The sequence below is a fragment of the Bos javanicus genome, chromosome 15, assembly GCF_032452875.1.
Source record: "Bos javanicus breed banteng chromosome 15, ARS-OSU_banteng_1.0, whole genome shotgun sequence".
NCBI lineage: Eukaryota > Metazoa > Chordata > Mammalia > Artiodactyla > Bovidae > Bos > Bos javanicus.
Window position 1 is genome coordinate 65672881 of NC_083882.1, and position 14904 is coordinate 65687784.

General features: G+C 36.3%; 1 protein-coding gene across 3 annotated transcripts in view; it reads left to right on the plus strand.

Moving 5' to 3' along the window:
• Nucleotides 1-14904, plus strand: part of PDHX (pyruvate dehydrogenase complex component X) — a 75244-nt gene that overhangs the window by 35485 nt on the left and 24855 nt on the right. For all 3 annotated transcript variants that reach the window (XR_009729678.1, XM_061381113.1, XM_061381112.1), the window contains exons 3-4: nt 2607-2707; nt 13325-13524. Coding sequence is in view for 2 of the 3 variants with exons in the window: in XM_061381113.1 (XP_061237097.1) it covers nt 2607-2707; nt 13325-13524 (301 nt within the window). In the remaining variant the exon portion in view is untranslated. The remainder of the gene's footprint in view (nt 1-2606; nt 2708-13324; nt 13525-14904) is intronic.

A 14904-nucleotide genomic window follows, 5' to 3' on the forward strand; every position in this document is an offset into this window, starting at 1 on the left:
CATTTACCCAGATTTTATTTTTTTTATTTGTTTTGATAATCTCTTATAGTAGGTGGTTTTAATCCATTTATATTAATTGCAGTTACTGGTATGTTTGAACTTCTGCCATTTTTGTGTTTTCTGTTTTTATTCTTTGCTTTTTTCTTTTCATGCATCTGCCTTTAATTAGATAATACATCTTGTTATTTTCTATATTTCCTGCTTTTATGAATGCTGTAGATTGTATTTCCATTTTTATATTTTTTGGCATATACCATTGTTTTTAGGATACATATTTACGTATATGTTGCCAGTGGAATGTAGAATTATCCAGTATTTTTTTTTCTCCTGTCTATATCAAAATTCTGTATGTTTTATCAAGCCAAAACTAACTTTGCCCATCTTGCTATTTTTTAGTGTTTGGTTGTAAACTTTTGTAGCCCCTCGGACATTCCCTCGTAAATGACTGCTAGTTAGCACGTCCTCGTTTCCTGTGCTGGCTTGTGTTGCATAGGCCATGCGGCCCCTCTGTCTGCTTTTCTGTTTGATAAACTGCATTTTGTAGTAGCTCATCAATAAGTGGTACATTTTCATAGCTTTTATGTATTTAAAGAATACTTTTCCTTCATTCTTGAATCGTGGTTTGGCTGCATATAAAATTCTAGACAGTTATTTTTCCCCAGCTTTTTGAAGATACTACTGCATTGTCTTCTGACTCTATTGCAGCTGCTGAGAAGTGTGCTCTCAGTCTGTCATTCCATTGAGGTAATCTCTTTTTTTTCCCTCTGATAGCGTTTAAGATTGTGTTTCTGTTGTTGACTGTATGCAACTTCTATACGGTGTATCTACAATGTGGAGTCACGTGTATGCAGTAATTCTTTTTATCAAGGTATTACCTGCACAAAGTGTAAACTCAGTTAATTTTTATATGCACATGTATCCAGGTTACCAACACCTAGTCACAATGCAGAATATTTCCAGCAAGTTCCAAGACTCCCTATATCCCCTCCTAGTCGATACATCATAGATCACCACACTGTAAACTCATTTAGTACTCTTTCATTTTGAAGATACATATCTCTTTTCAGCTCTAGAAATTCTCAGCAATTATCTCTTCAGTTACCGTTTCTCCACTATTCTCTCCCATCTCTTCCCTTGGAACTCCTTTGGACAAATGTTGCAGCCTCAATTTATGTCCTAGCTGCTCTTTTCTACTTAACTTTGTCTGCTCATATTAAGTTCCAGGTAGTTCACTGAAGCTATCTTTAATTTACTAAACCATTCTTTCACTACCTCACCTGTAGAACATATCCATTGACTGTTTTTTTTTTTTTTAATAAAATTTCATTCATTGTATTTTTCATTTCTAAAATTTCCAGTTTAGTTTTTTTTCCCCTTTCAACCTGATAATGTTTTGTTTCTGTACATTATTTTTCTTTTTTAATCTCTTGTTCTTGTGATGGATCTTTTATCTTTGTTTCTGAACATCCTTAAGATACTTATTTTAAAATCTTTGGTGGGTTGCATTAAACAAGTTGCATCTGAAATGAATTTCTGAGTCGATTCCTGATTTCTGTGGTTTTCTTTCTTGGCATTAAATGTCTTCATGTTTTGGAACTTTGTTTTGCCATTTACTTTTGAGGGAAATGTTTTTGTTTTAGTTTGAATGTCTTCCCACCTGTTCCTGAGTCTCCCCTTCCCCACCCCTCAGCCTAGGGATGTTGCTAGATCTTGTTGATACTTGGTATACTGGCAGATGCACTAATGGAGCCAGAGGGTGGCTTGGCTCTGTTCCTGGTCTTCAGGTAGTTTTTGTTCCCTTCTTAGTACCTTATTAGACCCACACTTCTGATTTAAAGTCATAGTTCTAGTCAGAGCTTTGGGTTCCTTATTTTATCAGTCTCCTGTTAAAAGTAGAGCCATGATCCAGCCCTAGCCTTAAGGAGAGAATCGATGTGAGTAGTTCCCTGCTTTTAGTTCCCTTTGCGCCAAAGAAAACCACTATACATCACCCTTACTGTGTACCTGCTTTTAGATCCAGAAGCCAGCAGGTCAGGTTCTGCTCTCCATTTTTGAATATCCATACCATTTCTGTTGCACAGAAACATTTCTTATTTGACCTTAGCTGTGTCTTTGGTTTTCTCTCATCATGCTTCATATGTTTTTATTCATTTTTGCTCTGTGCCGGCAGGGTTTCTGAACTCGCTTAAGATGTTAAAGAGGTGGTATTTATTGTAAAACTGTTTTCTTAAGGAATAATAGTCAAAATATATTCAAAAGAAAGGACTGTGGGGTCTGGAATTGATTTGTTCAGAGGAGGATATGCATCCCCTACTATTCTCCATAAAATGTGATTTAATATTTGCTCAACAATCTCTGTAATCACTTCTTTATTATAAGAGATATAACTTATGTCATTATTGGGCTTTTGGAAAATGTGACAAAGCATACATATACACATAAACACACAGAAGCATACACACGGTATGAGAATTACTTGTCATTCCACAGCCCAGAAACAGCTGTTGAGTATTTTGATACTTAATATCATGTTTAAACACTTACACCCACCAACTCACATAATATTCATATTTAAAAAACAAAACAAACCCAGTCTTGTTTTGTAGGTGAAGCTGTGAGTGCTGGAGATGCCTTATGTGAAATAGAGACTGACAAAGCTGTGGTTACCTTAGATGCAAGTGATGATGGCATCTTGGCCAAAATAGTGGTAAGTTTTTATTTTGATTGTCTTCAACAGGATGAAGGTTTCTTAACTGTCAAGTTCTTTAAAATTGAGTTAGTGTTTATTTGTACCTCTTTGTGTTGTTGTGGTTTTGTATTGTATTATATCTACATAATACATTTTAAATTCAGATGTTTAAAATATTTCAGTGTTAGGTCTAATAATAATCAGTGATGATCAGACAACATAGAACTATTTCAACTATGATAAAGATGCTCAGTATTTTGGGTTCTCTAGTGGAAAATGCAGAGAAGGCAGTGGCAACCCACTCCAGTACTCTTGCCTGGAAAATCCCATGGATGGAGGAGCCTGGTGGGCTGCAGTCCATGGGGTCACTAAGAGTCGGACACGACTGAGCGACTTCCCTTTCACTTTTCACTTTCATGCATTGGAGAAGGAAATGGCAGCCCACTCCAGTGTTCTTGCCTGGAGAATCCCAGGGACGGGGGAGCCTGGTGGGCTGCCGTCTATGGGGTCACACAGAGTCAGACACGACTGAAGCGAGGTAGCAGCAGCAGCAGCAGTGGACAATGAGAAGCATTCTGAATTGAGGGAGGAGAAAAGTATTCAAGGTGAAATTTAAAGACAAAGAGAACAATAGTTAAAGCTTGAGCTTGCAGTTTCCAAGTTTGTAGTTGGTAAATTTTTTTTTTAAAGAAATGTTTCACTGTAATCTCATGAAAACGAGAAATCTTACCTTCATCTATCCTCAGGACTCCCAGGCCTGAAAGGTGTGTAAAGTCAGCTCATCTCCTTTCACTGGACAAGATTATTTGAAGTTGTCATGTGCAGTCTTGCATGTGGCTTTCATAGCTACACTAAGTTTCCTGATACTTCCTCATCCTTACAGTTTTATGCATCCTTTATATTTTTACAATTATTTAAAATATAATTGCATAAAAATGTATCTGTGATTATGTGCTCAGTTGTGTCTGACTCTTTGTGACCCCATGGACTATAATCCGCCAGGCTCCTCTGTCCATGGGATTTCCCAGGCAAGAATACTGGAGTGGGTTGGCATTTCCTCTTCCAGGGGATTTCCCTGACCTAGGGATCAAACCCTTGTCTCTCCTGCATGGGCAGGTAGATTCTTTACCACTGCGCTACCTGGGAAGCCCTAAAAAGATAGGTATATGGAATATTTCACATTCTTGCATGCTGTTGACAGGTCATATCTTTTGATAGCATATTTTCTGTTACATGAACAAAAGAAAATATGCTGTAGGTCTAGTAAAACCAAAGTCATTTCCTTTTAGATCTAAGTTTTAATATACTGTAGTAGTTTTGAAAACTTCTCTGAACAGTCTTTGCTTTATAACTAATTAAAAATATGAAGCTGTTACTTGGAAAACTTTAGTTGTATTATTACATGCTGAAGTTAGTGTAACCCTTCAACAAAAATGTGTAGCAATACAAGAGAGGTTACTTAATTAACAGAAGGAAATATAATGTAGCCAATAAAAAGTAATTCCTAGGAAAAAATGTGATTTCATTATAAGTTAACAAAAATTCAAAAAATTTGGGAAAACGCTTTTATAATTATATATAGATGGTGATTACAGTCTTGCTAAGTAGCTCCAGTCGTGTCCGACCCCATAGACGGCAGCCCACCAGGCTTCCCCGTCCCTAGCATTCTCCAGGCAAGAACACTGGAGTGGGTTGCCATTTCCTTCTCCAATGCATGAAAGTGAAAAGTGAAAATGAAGTCGCTCAGTCGTGTCCGACTCTAGCGACCCCATGGACTGCAGCCCACCAGGCTCTTCCGTCCATGGGATTTTCCAGGCAAGAGTACTGGAGTGGGGTGCCATCGCCTTCTCCAGATTACAATCTTACAGAACTTTAAATAAAAATATAAATATAGACAAGATTGGAATGAAGTGTTATAAAAATTTGAGGTTTGTCTTTGGGTAGTAGAACTAAATGATTCTGCTCTTTTTTTCTGTTTTTCTCTATATTCTTAATTTTCTATAATAGGCATTTTTTTATAATGGAATATTAGAGTTTATATGAAAAGTAAGTGACATAAAATGCATGAAGCCTGTCTGCCGTTACATGGTATACTCACTGATAGAGTGTGTTTGTTTCTTACCTTCTAGGACAGTTGTTGGATCATGTGGTATATATAGCAGCTAAGGCTCTGGAATCACACTGTTACCTGATTCATATAGATGATCAATTCTGCCAGTTGTTAGTTATGCCATGATTGGCAAATTCTTTAGCGTTCCTAGTAAAGTGGAGGTAGCTGTAATACCCTAGGTTATGGGGTAATAGTAGAGATTGAGATAATGCATATATGCTCATTACAAGGCCTATCACCCACCAAGTGTTGGTAAACATCACTGTTCCCATTATTATTACACTTACTCATTCAGTCTTGGTGACCATACCCCTATTTCAGCCTGCATATTTATCTCATAATTTGTGTTAGTTTTTGTGACTAGACATTAAGTGTCCATTCATGCCTCTGTAGCGTGATTTGTACAGACACGCTGCACATCTCTTAGTAGTCACTTGATGTGGTCTCACTCCTGAGCCACCAGCTCACCTCCACTTTGACCATGGGTATAATGCCTTCTTTTGTACATTCTATCCAGAGACTGTACTTTGGAATGTCATACTTAATATTTTATTTTTTGCATTCTAATTTGTCAAAATTCCTTTCAATTGTCATCTTCCCTATTGATAGCCATGTTAAAACACATTGTTGAAAATACTTCCTAGGAGGAAATATGAATGGAAGACTAAAAGTTCTGTACCTTTATAACTAGAAAAAAGTAATTGTTCTTACCAAAAATAGTTTCTTTTACTAATTTATGCAGCATTTTGAAAAGGAAAAACATTGTTTGAAGTAGCACATGTAATAAGCCCAGCTGTGTGTGCTTTTGGCAAGCTGTGTCTTTGGCCTCAGTTCTGGATTGTTTGGCTATGAACGTCTTCCAGAATTGATAGCATTTTTCACTCAGGTGCTTAGTAATACATTTCAAATTAATAATGATGTCTTAGGTCAGGAGTAGCTATTCATCTGGGCCCCAAAGCTCTGAAAAGGTGGTGTGAGGCGGTATGATTGATAACAGCTTTAGTTGTACAAATAGCTATTTCCTTGCCAAAGGCTGTATGTATGTGCTTTAGAGCCCTGTGGTTTTATTATTATTCCATATGCATTTTGGATAATAGGAATGGGAGTATATTCATATCACAGTGTGTGCAATTTTATAGGGGGGAAAATGGAGGGGAGATTAAGGAGCGTCTGCCTGCAATGTGGGAGACTTGGGTTCGATCCCTAGGTCTGGAAGATTCCCTGGAGAAGGAAATGGCAACCCACTCCAGCACTCTTGCCTGGAAAATTCCATGGACAGAGGAGCCTTGTAGGTTACAGTCCATGGGGTCGCAAAGAATTGGACACGACTGAGCTGCTTCACTCACTCACTCACTGATATTTTTAAAGCCTTTTACCCCTCCTCCATTCTTAACCTTCCCATTCGCAAGTTACACCTTTGTCTTTCATTCTGGAATAATTCTCATATTAGCACCCATAATAAAATGATTTTTATAGGAATGCATGTAAGAGAATCTTACTCTCAGAATCAAGGAGTTGGTTAATTGAGCTTATTAAAAGGTAGGTGATGATATAAAACTCCAGTTTTTAGTTTGCCCATGTTTGAAAGATTAAGAATTGTAACCTGTTTTGCTCTTCATAGGGATTTATTTCCATAGTCTTATAGAGTTTTTTATTTTCTCCCCCACCCCGATTTTATTCCTTTCTTAGTAATCATAATTTTTACATCTGAGTTCCATTTTAAATATAAAATATTAATTATTGTATTTCATTTAGAGGCAGGAAAAAAACTTGAAAAGTGAAGTTGCTCAGTTATGTCCAACTCTTTGCGATCCCATGGACTGTAGCCTACTAGGGTCCTTCGTCCATGGGATTTTCCAGGCAAGAATACTGGATTCTTATTCTTGATGGGAAATGGGTTGCCATTTCCTTCTCCAGGAGATCTTCCCAACCCAGGGATTGAACCCAGGTCTCCTGCATTGTAAGCAGATGCTTTACTGTCTGAGACACCAGGGAAGTCCTGGTGGCTCATTTAGAGCCAGAAAAAAAGCTTAGACATTCTTATTAATAAAGAATAACTGCTGCCAGTGTAGATAATTTTATGATTTATTTCCAATTAAGTTAATGGGAGAGTTGTTAAAGTCTCATTTAATCACACTAGTAAATTGTCATGTAAAAACATTAAACTGTTACACATATATCAGTTCATAAGTTTAGTCTTAAATTTATTATTCAGCAAATTAGATAGCAGATGTTTTAAGTGAAGTGAAGTCGCTCAGTTGTGTCTGACTCTTTGCGATCCCATGGACTGTAGCCCACCAGGCTCCTCCGTCCATGGGATTTTCCAAGCAAGACCAATGAGCCACCAGGGAATCCCCTCCATTTTATTACCTTACCACTTAAAACATCCTGGAGAAGGAAATGGAATACTGAAGTGGGTTGCTATTTCCTTCTCCAGTATGTTTTAAGTGATAAGGTAATAAAATGGAGGGGATTCCCTGGTGGCTCATTGGTAAAGAATCTGCCTGCTAATGCAGGAGACACAGGTTCGATCCCTGGGTTGGAAAGTTTCCCTGGAGAAGGAAATGGCAACCCACTCCAGTATTCTTGCCTAGGAAATTCCACGGACAGAGGAGCCTGGAGGGCTACAGTCTATGGGGTTGCGAAGAGTTGAACATAACTTGGTGATTAAATAACAATAAAATAGAATATTAAGATGACTTTTTCTGAAGAGTTTAAGATTGGCTTCAAATATATTTAGGGTTACTATATAATTTGTCATACAAGTCAGGATGCTTTTGAGGGTGAAGAAAACGTAAGCTGTTAGGATATATTTAGACATAATTTTTTAAAATTTTAGTTTATTGACTGGCAATATAGTCATTGATTTTTATTTTGGGGTAGGCTGTTACTCTTCAAAACAATTTTCAAAAATAGAAGTTTTTCTAAATTTTAACATCTATATATATTAAAACAGATTTTAAAAATTCCTTTATTGATCATCCGAATATTGCAAAAAGTAGTGCTCAGTCGTGTCCAACTCTCTGTGGCCCCATGGACTGTGTGGCCTGCCAGGCTTCTCTTGTCCATGGCATTTCCCAGGTAAGAGTACTGGAGCAGGTTGCCATTTACTACTGCAGGGGATCTTCCCGACCCAGAGATTGAACCTGTGTCTCTTGCATCTCCTGCATTGGCAGGTGGATTCTTTACACTCGAACCACCCAAGAAACCTATTACAAAAGCAACAGATCATAATTATTTTTGGTACTGTTCCTCTGATTCAGTCGATTTCTTCACTATATCTCACTCCAGCACTGTGTCACTGGTGTTTTCTAAAGAATGGATTTTTTCACTGGGGTTTTATTTTATTGTTAGGTTCCCTCTTACCCTCCCTTATTTTTTATTAAATTGCTTGCAGTCTTCTTCAAAATTACCTTTTTTAGTTTGAAAATTATCAGTTGAAATTTGAAGTTGTGAAACCTTGCAGTTGATTCTTCTTCATAGACGGTATTTTTAATTGAGAAAATAACCTCTCAAAGCTCAGAGCAAATTCTACTAAATGGGAAATAGTCTCAGTTCTAAATTTTTTAATACTGAAATAGATAAATGACATTAAAGTAGTAAATGAGTCTGTGTTTCCCATGAATTAAAAACTAAATCATTTATCATCTGCTCTTCCTTTTTAAGCTTTGTTGTAAAAATAGCAGTGTCTTGAGGTGCTGTGATCGTTTTGATCATGTCAATATAATTTATGGACACAGTACTGATCATATTCAATGTTGTCTCTAGTATCACACTGTGTTTGACTCCTGACTTACTAGCCCTGTGATCTTGAGCAGGTTATTTAGCCTTTCCTTCTCAGCCTCAGTTTCCTTATCTATATGTGGGAATAATAATAGCACTTCAAAAGGTTTTTAAGAGAATTAAATGAGTTAATACTGTGCAGGAACATTGCCCAGCACTTGAGTGGCAGGCAAACCAGTATTCAAGGACCTAAGTGTTTCTTCTCCCCTTTGCATTTTAGCTTGTCCTTGATTTGTTTTCTGCTTCATTGTTTCTTACGTATCTTCCTTTTAAACCACTTTTCTTTGTGCATATAAGTTAAATATATATACATTAAAGAACAAAAATTTCAAACTATGATGGGAAAATCTGGACTGGTTTTGAACCAGCTTTTAAGTCAGTCGTGTGACTCAGCTCATTGCCACTAACCATTGTGTGTGCTAAGTGACTGCCTCACTTAGCAACTCTCAAGCTGTTCTGTTTTAAAGAAGAAAACTATTTAAATAATTTCTTAACTTACTGATTATTTTTTAATGTCAGAATCAAAACAGACAGTATTTATGAGCACCTTTAATGGAATGAACCCCCTCAAACAGTTTCTCTCCTAGGAAGTACTGCTGTAGATATTTTGTGTCTTCAGTATCTCATATCCCTGGGTAGACTGGTGAGCTTATTAGAGGGGCTGTCTTTTAGCACTTTTGCAGATAATATATTTCAGCTTGTGGGGATGTCTCTGGTAAAGAGAACTAATACTAGGGGTCTGGGCCTATGGATAGAATTCAGACTCTGTGTGTGTATGTATATCGAGAAATAGTTCGTCATAGGCCGCACCACCTCAGTGTCTCACATGCTGCTATTTACATTCTAGTGCTGCCAGCCTCGTGGCTGGGCCTTTTTGTATGAATTGTCAACCTTTAGCAATGAGGGGCACTTCCCTGTAGTTCCTGCTTGATCCATGTTGAGTATATTTTTTGTTTTAAAAATAACCCTAATCCTAATCCTAAATTGGTAAGGTCCTTAATATAAGTCTCAGCTATGATTTTTTGACACAAAAATAAACAAGTGGGACTTCATCAAACAGAAAAGCTCTCTACAGCAAAGGGAACCAACAGCAAAACGCAAAGGCACCCTACAGAATGGGAGAAAATATATGTAAGTCATATATCTGATAAGGGGCTGATATCCAAAATACATAAAGAAGTCATACAACTCAATAGAAAAAAAAAAAGCAATCCAATTTAAAAATGGGCAGAAGATCTGAATAGACATTTTTCCAGAGAAGACATGCAGATGGCCAACAGTTACATGAAAAGATGCTCAACATCATTAATCATCAGAGAAATGCAAACCTAACCACAATGAGGTATTACCTCACAACTGTTAGAATAGCTGTTACCAAAAAGATAAGAAGCAAGTGTTAGTGAGGATGTGGAGAAAAGATGTATACTCTTGGTGGGAATGTAAGCTGTTGGTGGTGCAGCCACTGTGGGAAGCAGTATGGAGGTTCCCATATGATCCAGCAATTCCACTTCTGATATTTACCCAAAGAAAAAGAAAACACTAACTCAAAAAGATATCTGCACTCCCATGTTTACTCCAGGATTATTTACAACAGCCAAGATACAGAAACTACCCAAGTGTCCATCAGTGAGTGAATGGATAAAGAAACTGGAGTAAAAATACACAGTGGAATACTAAGAATGAAATCTTGCCATTTGTAACAACACAGATAGACCTTGAGGGCAAAAAGTTGAAAAAAAAATGAAGGAGAGAAATAAATAAATACGTCCATCTATATGTACATAAGGTATGAATTTAATGCATAAATACATAATACATATGTATATATATACATATATATGTATATATAAATACATAATACATATGTATATATATACATATATATACATAAATACATATGTATATATATGTCATACAAAAAAAATAATAACTTGGAGAAAGACACCACTGTAATCATAATAATAGCATCTTTCCCATCTATGTAGCATTTCCTAGATGTCTGGTACTATTCTAAGTGTCTTATATATAACTCATTTATTTCATATAATAACTCCATGAAGTAGTTACTATTATTATTTCCATTTTACAGATGAAGAAGCAGTCAGGGTGAGATAAACCTCACCAAGGTCACATAACTAGTCAGTAGCAGAGCCAGCATTGAAACCCAAAGACCCTGTAAAAAATCGGGAGGGGAGCCTATTAATTTAAATGACAGAGTCTAGATCCAATATTTGAGCATTATTGAGCTGTTTTAGCAGAACTAAGTGTAAAACTCTTTCTTTTAGTATTAAGAAATCAGTGACACAAGAGAAGGAGAGAGTTTTGATCAAGTAAGTCAAGTGCCTGGGAAAGACCTGGGCCTCTGAGGCGTCATTAAGCTCCAGATACTGTCACAGAGCAGAGCACATCCACAGTCCTAACTCGGAGCAGTAACAGAGGCCCGTTTGGTTTCTCAACACAGCTTTGAAAAGAGCATAATTTATTCTTTTGTTACTAAGTCTTCATCAGTGTTAAATATTTGCTGACTAAAACATAAGCAAATATCTACAGGAAACTAGCACACCTTAAAAGATCTCTTGTGGCACTAAGGGAATAGAAAAAGAGAAGTGATCTTTAAGTTTGTATAGTGACTTTAGTGTGGCTTTAAATGGAACTATAATGGACATTGTTTTATTTTACTTTCTATTAATATATTCAAGTTGTGTGGTAGTATACCATTGTTCATTGCATTTGGGTTTCATGTTCCATCATGTCATTTTTTTAATGGAAAAATATGAATAGTTAAAAACAAAATTTACTTAATACTTAGATATGGTGAAAAGGAAAATGATACTAAATGCTCATTATTGCCTACTTCTGAATATATCAATAGGTAGGGTATATACGGAATCATTTATATGATTTGTTGCAATGAATGAAACAGAAGGTGAGGTGTCAGTTTCAGATTCAGTATAATATCTGATTTCAGAAACCTGTTGATATCTCTAGGATAAACCTTCCCTTTTTTTAAACATGCTTTTTATTTGAGTGGTGTTCTTTGAACTTGGATATTGATCCTGTTTCTGGTTCAGTTTTGATAGGAATTAACGTCAAATGGGCTTCATATCACTTAATACTTTCTTCTATCAATTTTTAAAGAAAATTGGTCATTTTACTTTGTGATTTTGAGTTAGCAGTTCATAAGCAAGCAAATAGACATTTTAAAAGAAGAAAAAAATGTTAACCTATTAATAATCTTAACTCATCTTTTTGACATAGTTAAAAAAAAAATGAGCAGTCCAAAGAAGTAAAACTTTTTAGTAAGTGACAAACAGACCAATTGTTCTTGGATTGTTTGTCGTTTTTCCTCAGCTGCTATTCATTAAACATCTTTATTTAGTTTTATGTACCAGTTTTTTATATGTATTTTGCTCCATCAGTAATTAGTAAATTTAGGAAGCTTCCTAACTCTCAAAACTTATTATTTTAATAGTGTACATACTAATAAGCATGAAAATTAGTGTTACTTAGAAATGTCAACCCCATTCTGTCACACTTTTACTTATAATTACTGTATTAGTGAACATCCTACAGTATATTATTCATTAAAGTATGTCTCTAATGAACCTTATTTAAAGTAATTGAAAGAGAATAATAGAAAATTTTAAAGGAATGACATTTTCTTCCAGTACTGAACTTATAATATCATCTGAAGGTTCTCCAGGGACTTCTTTTAATAAGTAAATAAGAATCAACCTTTTCTTTGTAAATTAACCCTGCCAAAATGCTTAAAATATATTTGCATTAAAAAATCATCTTGCCTTTATGCATTTAATTGACATTATCTATGAAAGAATGGTTAGCTAAGACACTACCATGTTTCTCATATACTGACAGAATATTCATGATGTTTTACTTTATGTCTTAGATTTTGTAGTTATACATACAAGGGAAAAAGAAATGTGGAAAGGACACTTACTATGGACTTCCCTGGTGGCTCAGATGATAAAGAACCTGCCTGCAATGCAGGAGACCTGGGTTCGATCCCTGGGTTGGGAAGATCCACTGGAGAAGGGAATGGCTACCCACTCCAGTATTCTGGCCTGGAGAATCCCATAGACGGAGAAGCCTGACAGGCTACAGTCCATGGGGTCGCAGAGACTTGGGCTCAACTGAGAGACTGAGCGCACACGTGCGTGTGTGCATGCACACACACACACACACACTTATTGTTAACCAAAGTAATTAACCAATTCCATCCATGCAATGGGACATTTTTTTCCAGAGACTAAGTTTACTGAAAAGATTTGACTTTAATTTTAGTGCATATGACTTACTTGAAGGAGTTAATCCCTTATGAGGTGTTGGAATTCCTAAGCCGTTGTGGGAACTATCTGGGAAGGACAAATAGTTAAGATACGTACTACAACTCTTAGTTTAGATATGTACTGAGTGACATCCAAAGGAAGATGGGAATGGTAGCTCTTATGTATTTGAAGCCTTTCAGAAAGAGGAGAGATTCTCTTTTTTTTAATTTCAGGAGTTAGCATTAGTAACGAAGGAGGAGAGTGGTGAAGGAAGGGGTAAGTGAGGGAACTTAGGCAAGGAACATGGTGAGTGGAAGGGAGGAGGTAGGCTAGCTCAGATGTAGGTTTTAGCTCATTTTAAGAGAGATTTCTAACAGGTACAGAATTATCCAAAGAATAAACTACTTCACAAAATCATGAATCTTTCTTTGCAATTATTTTCTGTTTTAAATATAGGTGGCAGAAGGATCTAAAAATATACGGTTGGGTTCACTGATTGGTTTGCTAGTTGAAGAAGGAGAAGATTGGAAACATGTTGAAATTCCTAAAGATACGGGTCCTCCACCACCAGCTGCAAAACCATCAGTGCCTCCCCCCTCAGCAGAACCACAGATTGCTACCCCTGTCAAGAAGGAACACCCACCAGGAAAAGTGCAGTGAGTATATTTATTTGAATAAATGACAGTGAAATTCACTCAGTCATGTCCAACTGAGTGAACTGGGTCTCTTTGAGACCCCATGGACTGTAGCCTGCCATGCTCCTCTGTCCATGGAATTCTCCAGGCAAGAATACTGGAGTGGGTTGCCATGCCCTTCTCCAAAATGGCACATTCTTAAATCTATTTTCGGATCTAAATGTGAACATGCTAAGTATTATTTGCTCAGTCATGTTTGACTCTGTGACACCTGGACTGTAGCCCACCAGGCTACTCTATCTATGGAATTCTCCAGGTAAGAATACTGGAGTGAGTAGCCATTTCCTTCTCCACGGAATCTTCCTGACTCAGGGATTGAACCCAGGTCTCCTACATTGCAGGTAGATTCTTTACCATCTGAGCCACAAGGGACACTTATTTGAATAATGTTTGTGTTTGTTTTTTCCTTTTAAAGACTATGCAACTTTTGGAATATTTTAATCATTATCCTATTTAAAACATCTTTGTAGATTAAGTAAGAAGTTGCTGACCTTCCCTTTCTTCTCTTAGGAAACTGAAGTCTAGGAATGATTATTTTACCATCATCGTTTACTCCACAGACAAATAGTATTGAATACCTAAATATTCCAAGTACTGTGAAGACCCTATACATCCTGTGGAGAGCAAAGCAAATATTTAGTGTCTGCATTGAATTCCTGTTAGGTTTTAAGATTCCAGAATGGAATTCAGTGTACCAAACTTTATATTGTGTTCCTATTTATGGAATCCTAATAACTGTAATGTGAATTCCAATTTCAAATGTGTAACTGATATAATTGATATAATATGGAATTAGAATTTTAACACACATTTCTAATTACCCTGCATTTGAGTTTCTGACAAATATTAGAGCTTGATATACAATATATATGTGTATATATATAGTACACACACATATATATACACAATGGAATGTTAGTCTTAACAAGGGAAGAAATGCTGACACATAATGTGGATGAATCTTGAAGATATGTAGGTAAAATAAACCAATCACAAAAAGACAAATAATGAATAATTTCACTTACAAGTTACCTAGAGTAGTCAAATTAGTAAAGACAGAGAGTAACATGATGGTTGCCAGGGGCTGATGGGAGGAAGGAATGGAGAGTTATTAATGGGTGTGGAGTTTCATTTTGGGAGGATAATAAAGTTCTGGAGATGGATGGTGGTGATGGCTGCAGAGCGTCGTTACTGTACTTAATCCACTCAATAAAAATGCCTAAAAATGCTTCAAATGGTAAATTTTACACTTATCTTACTATAATAAAAACTACATGAAGGAACAATATAGTTTCTTATAATATTTTAGAATAGTAATTAAATTTGTATGAAAATGTCTTA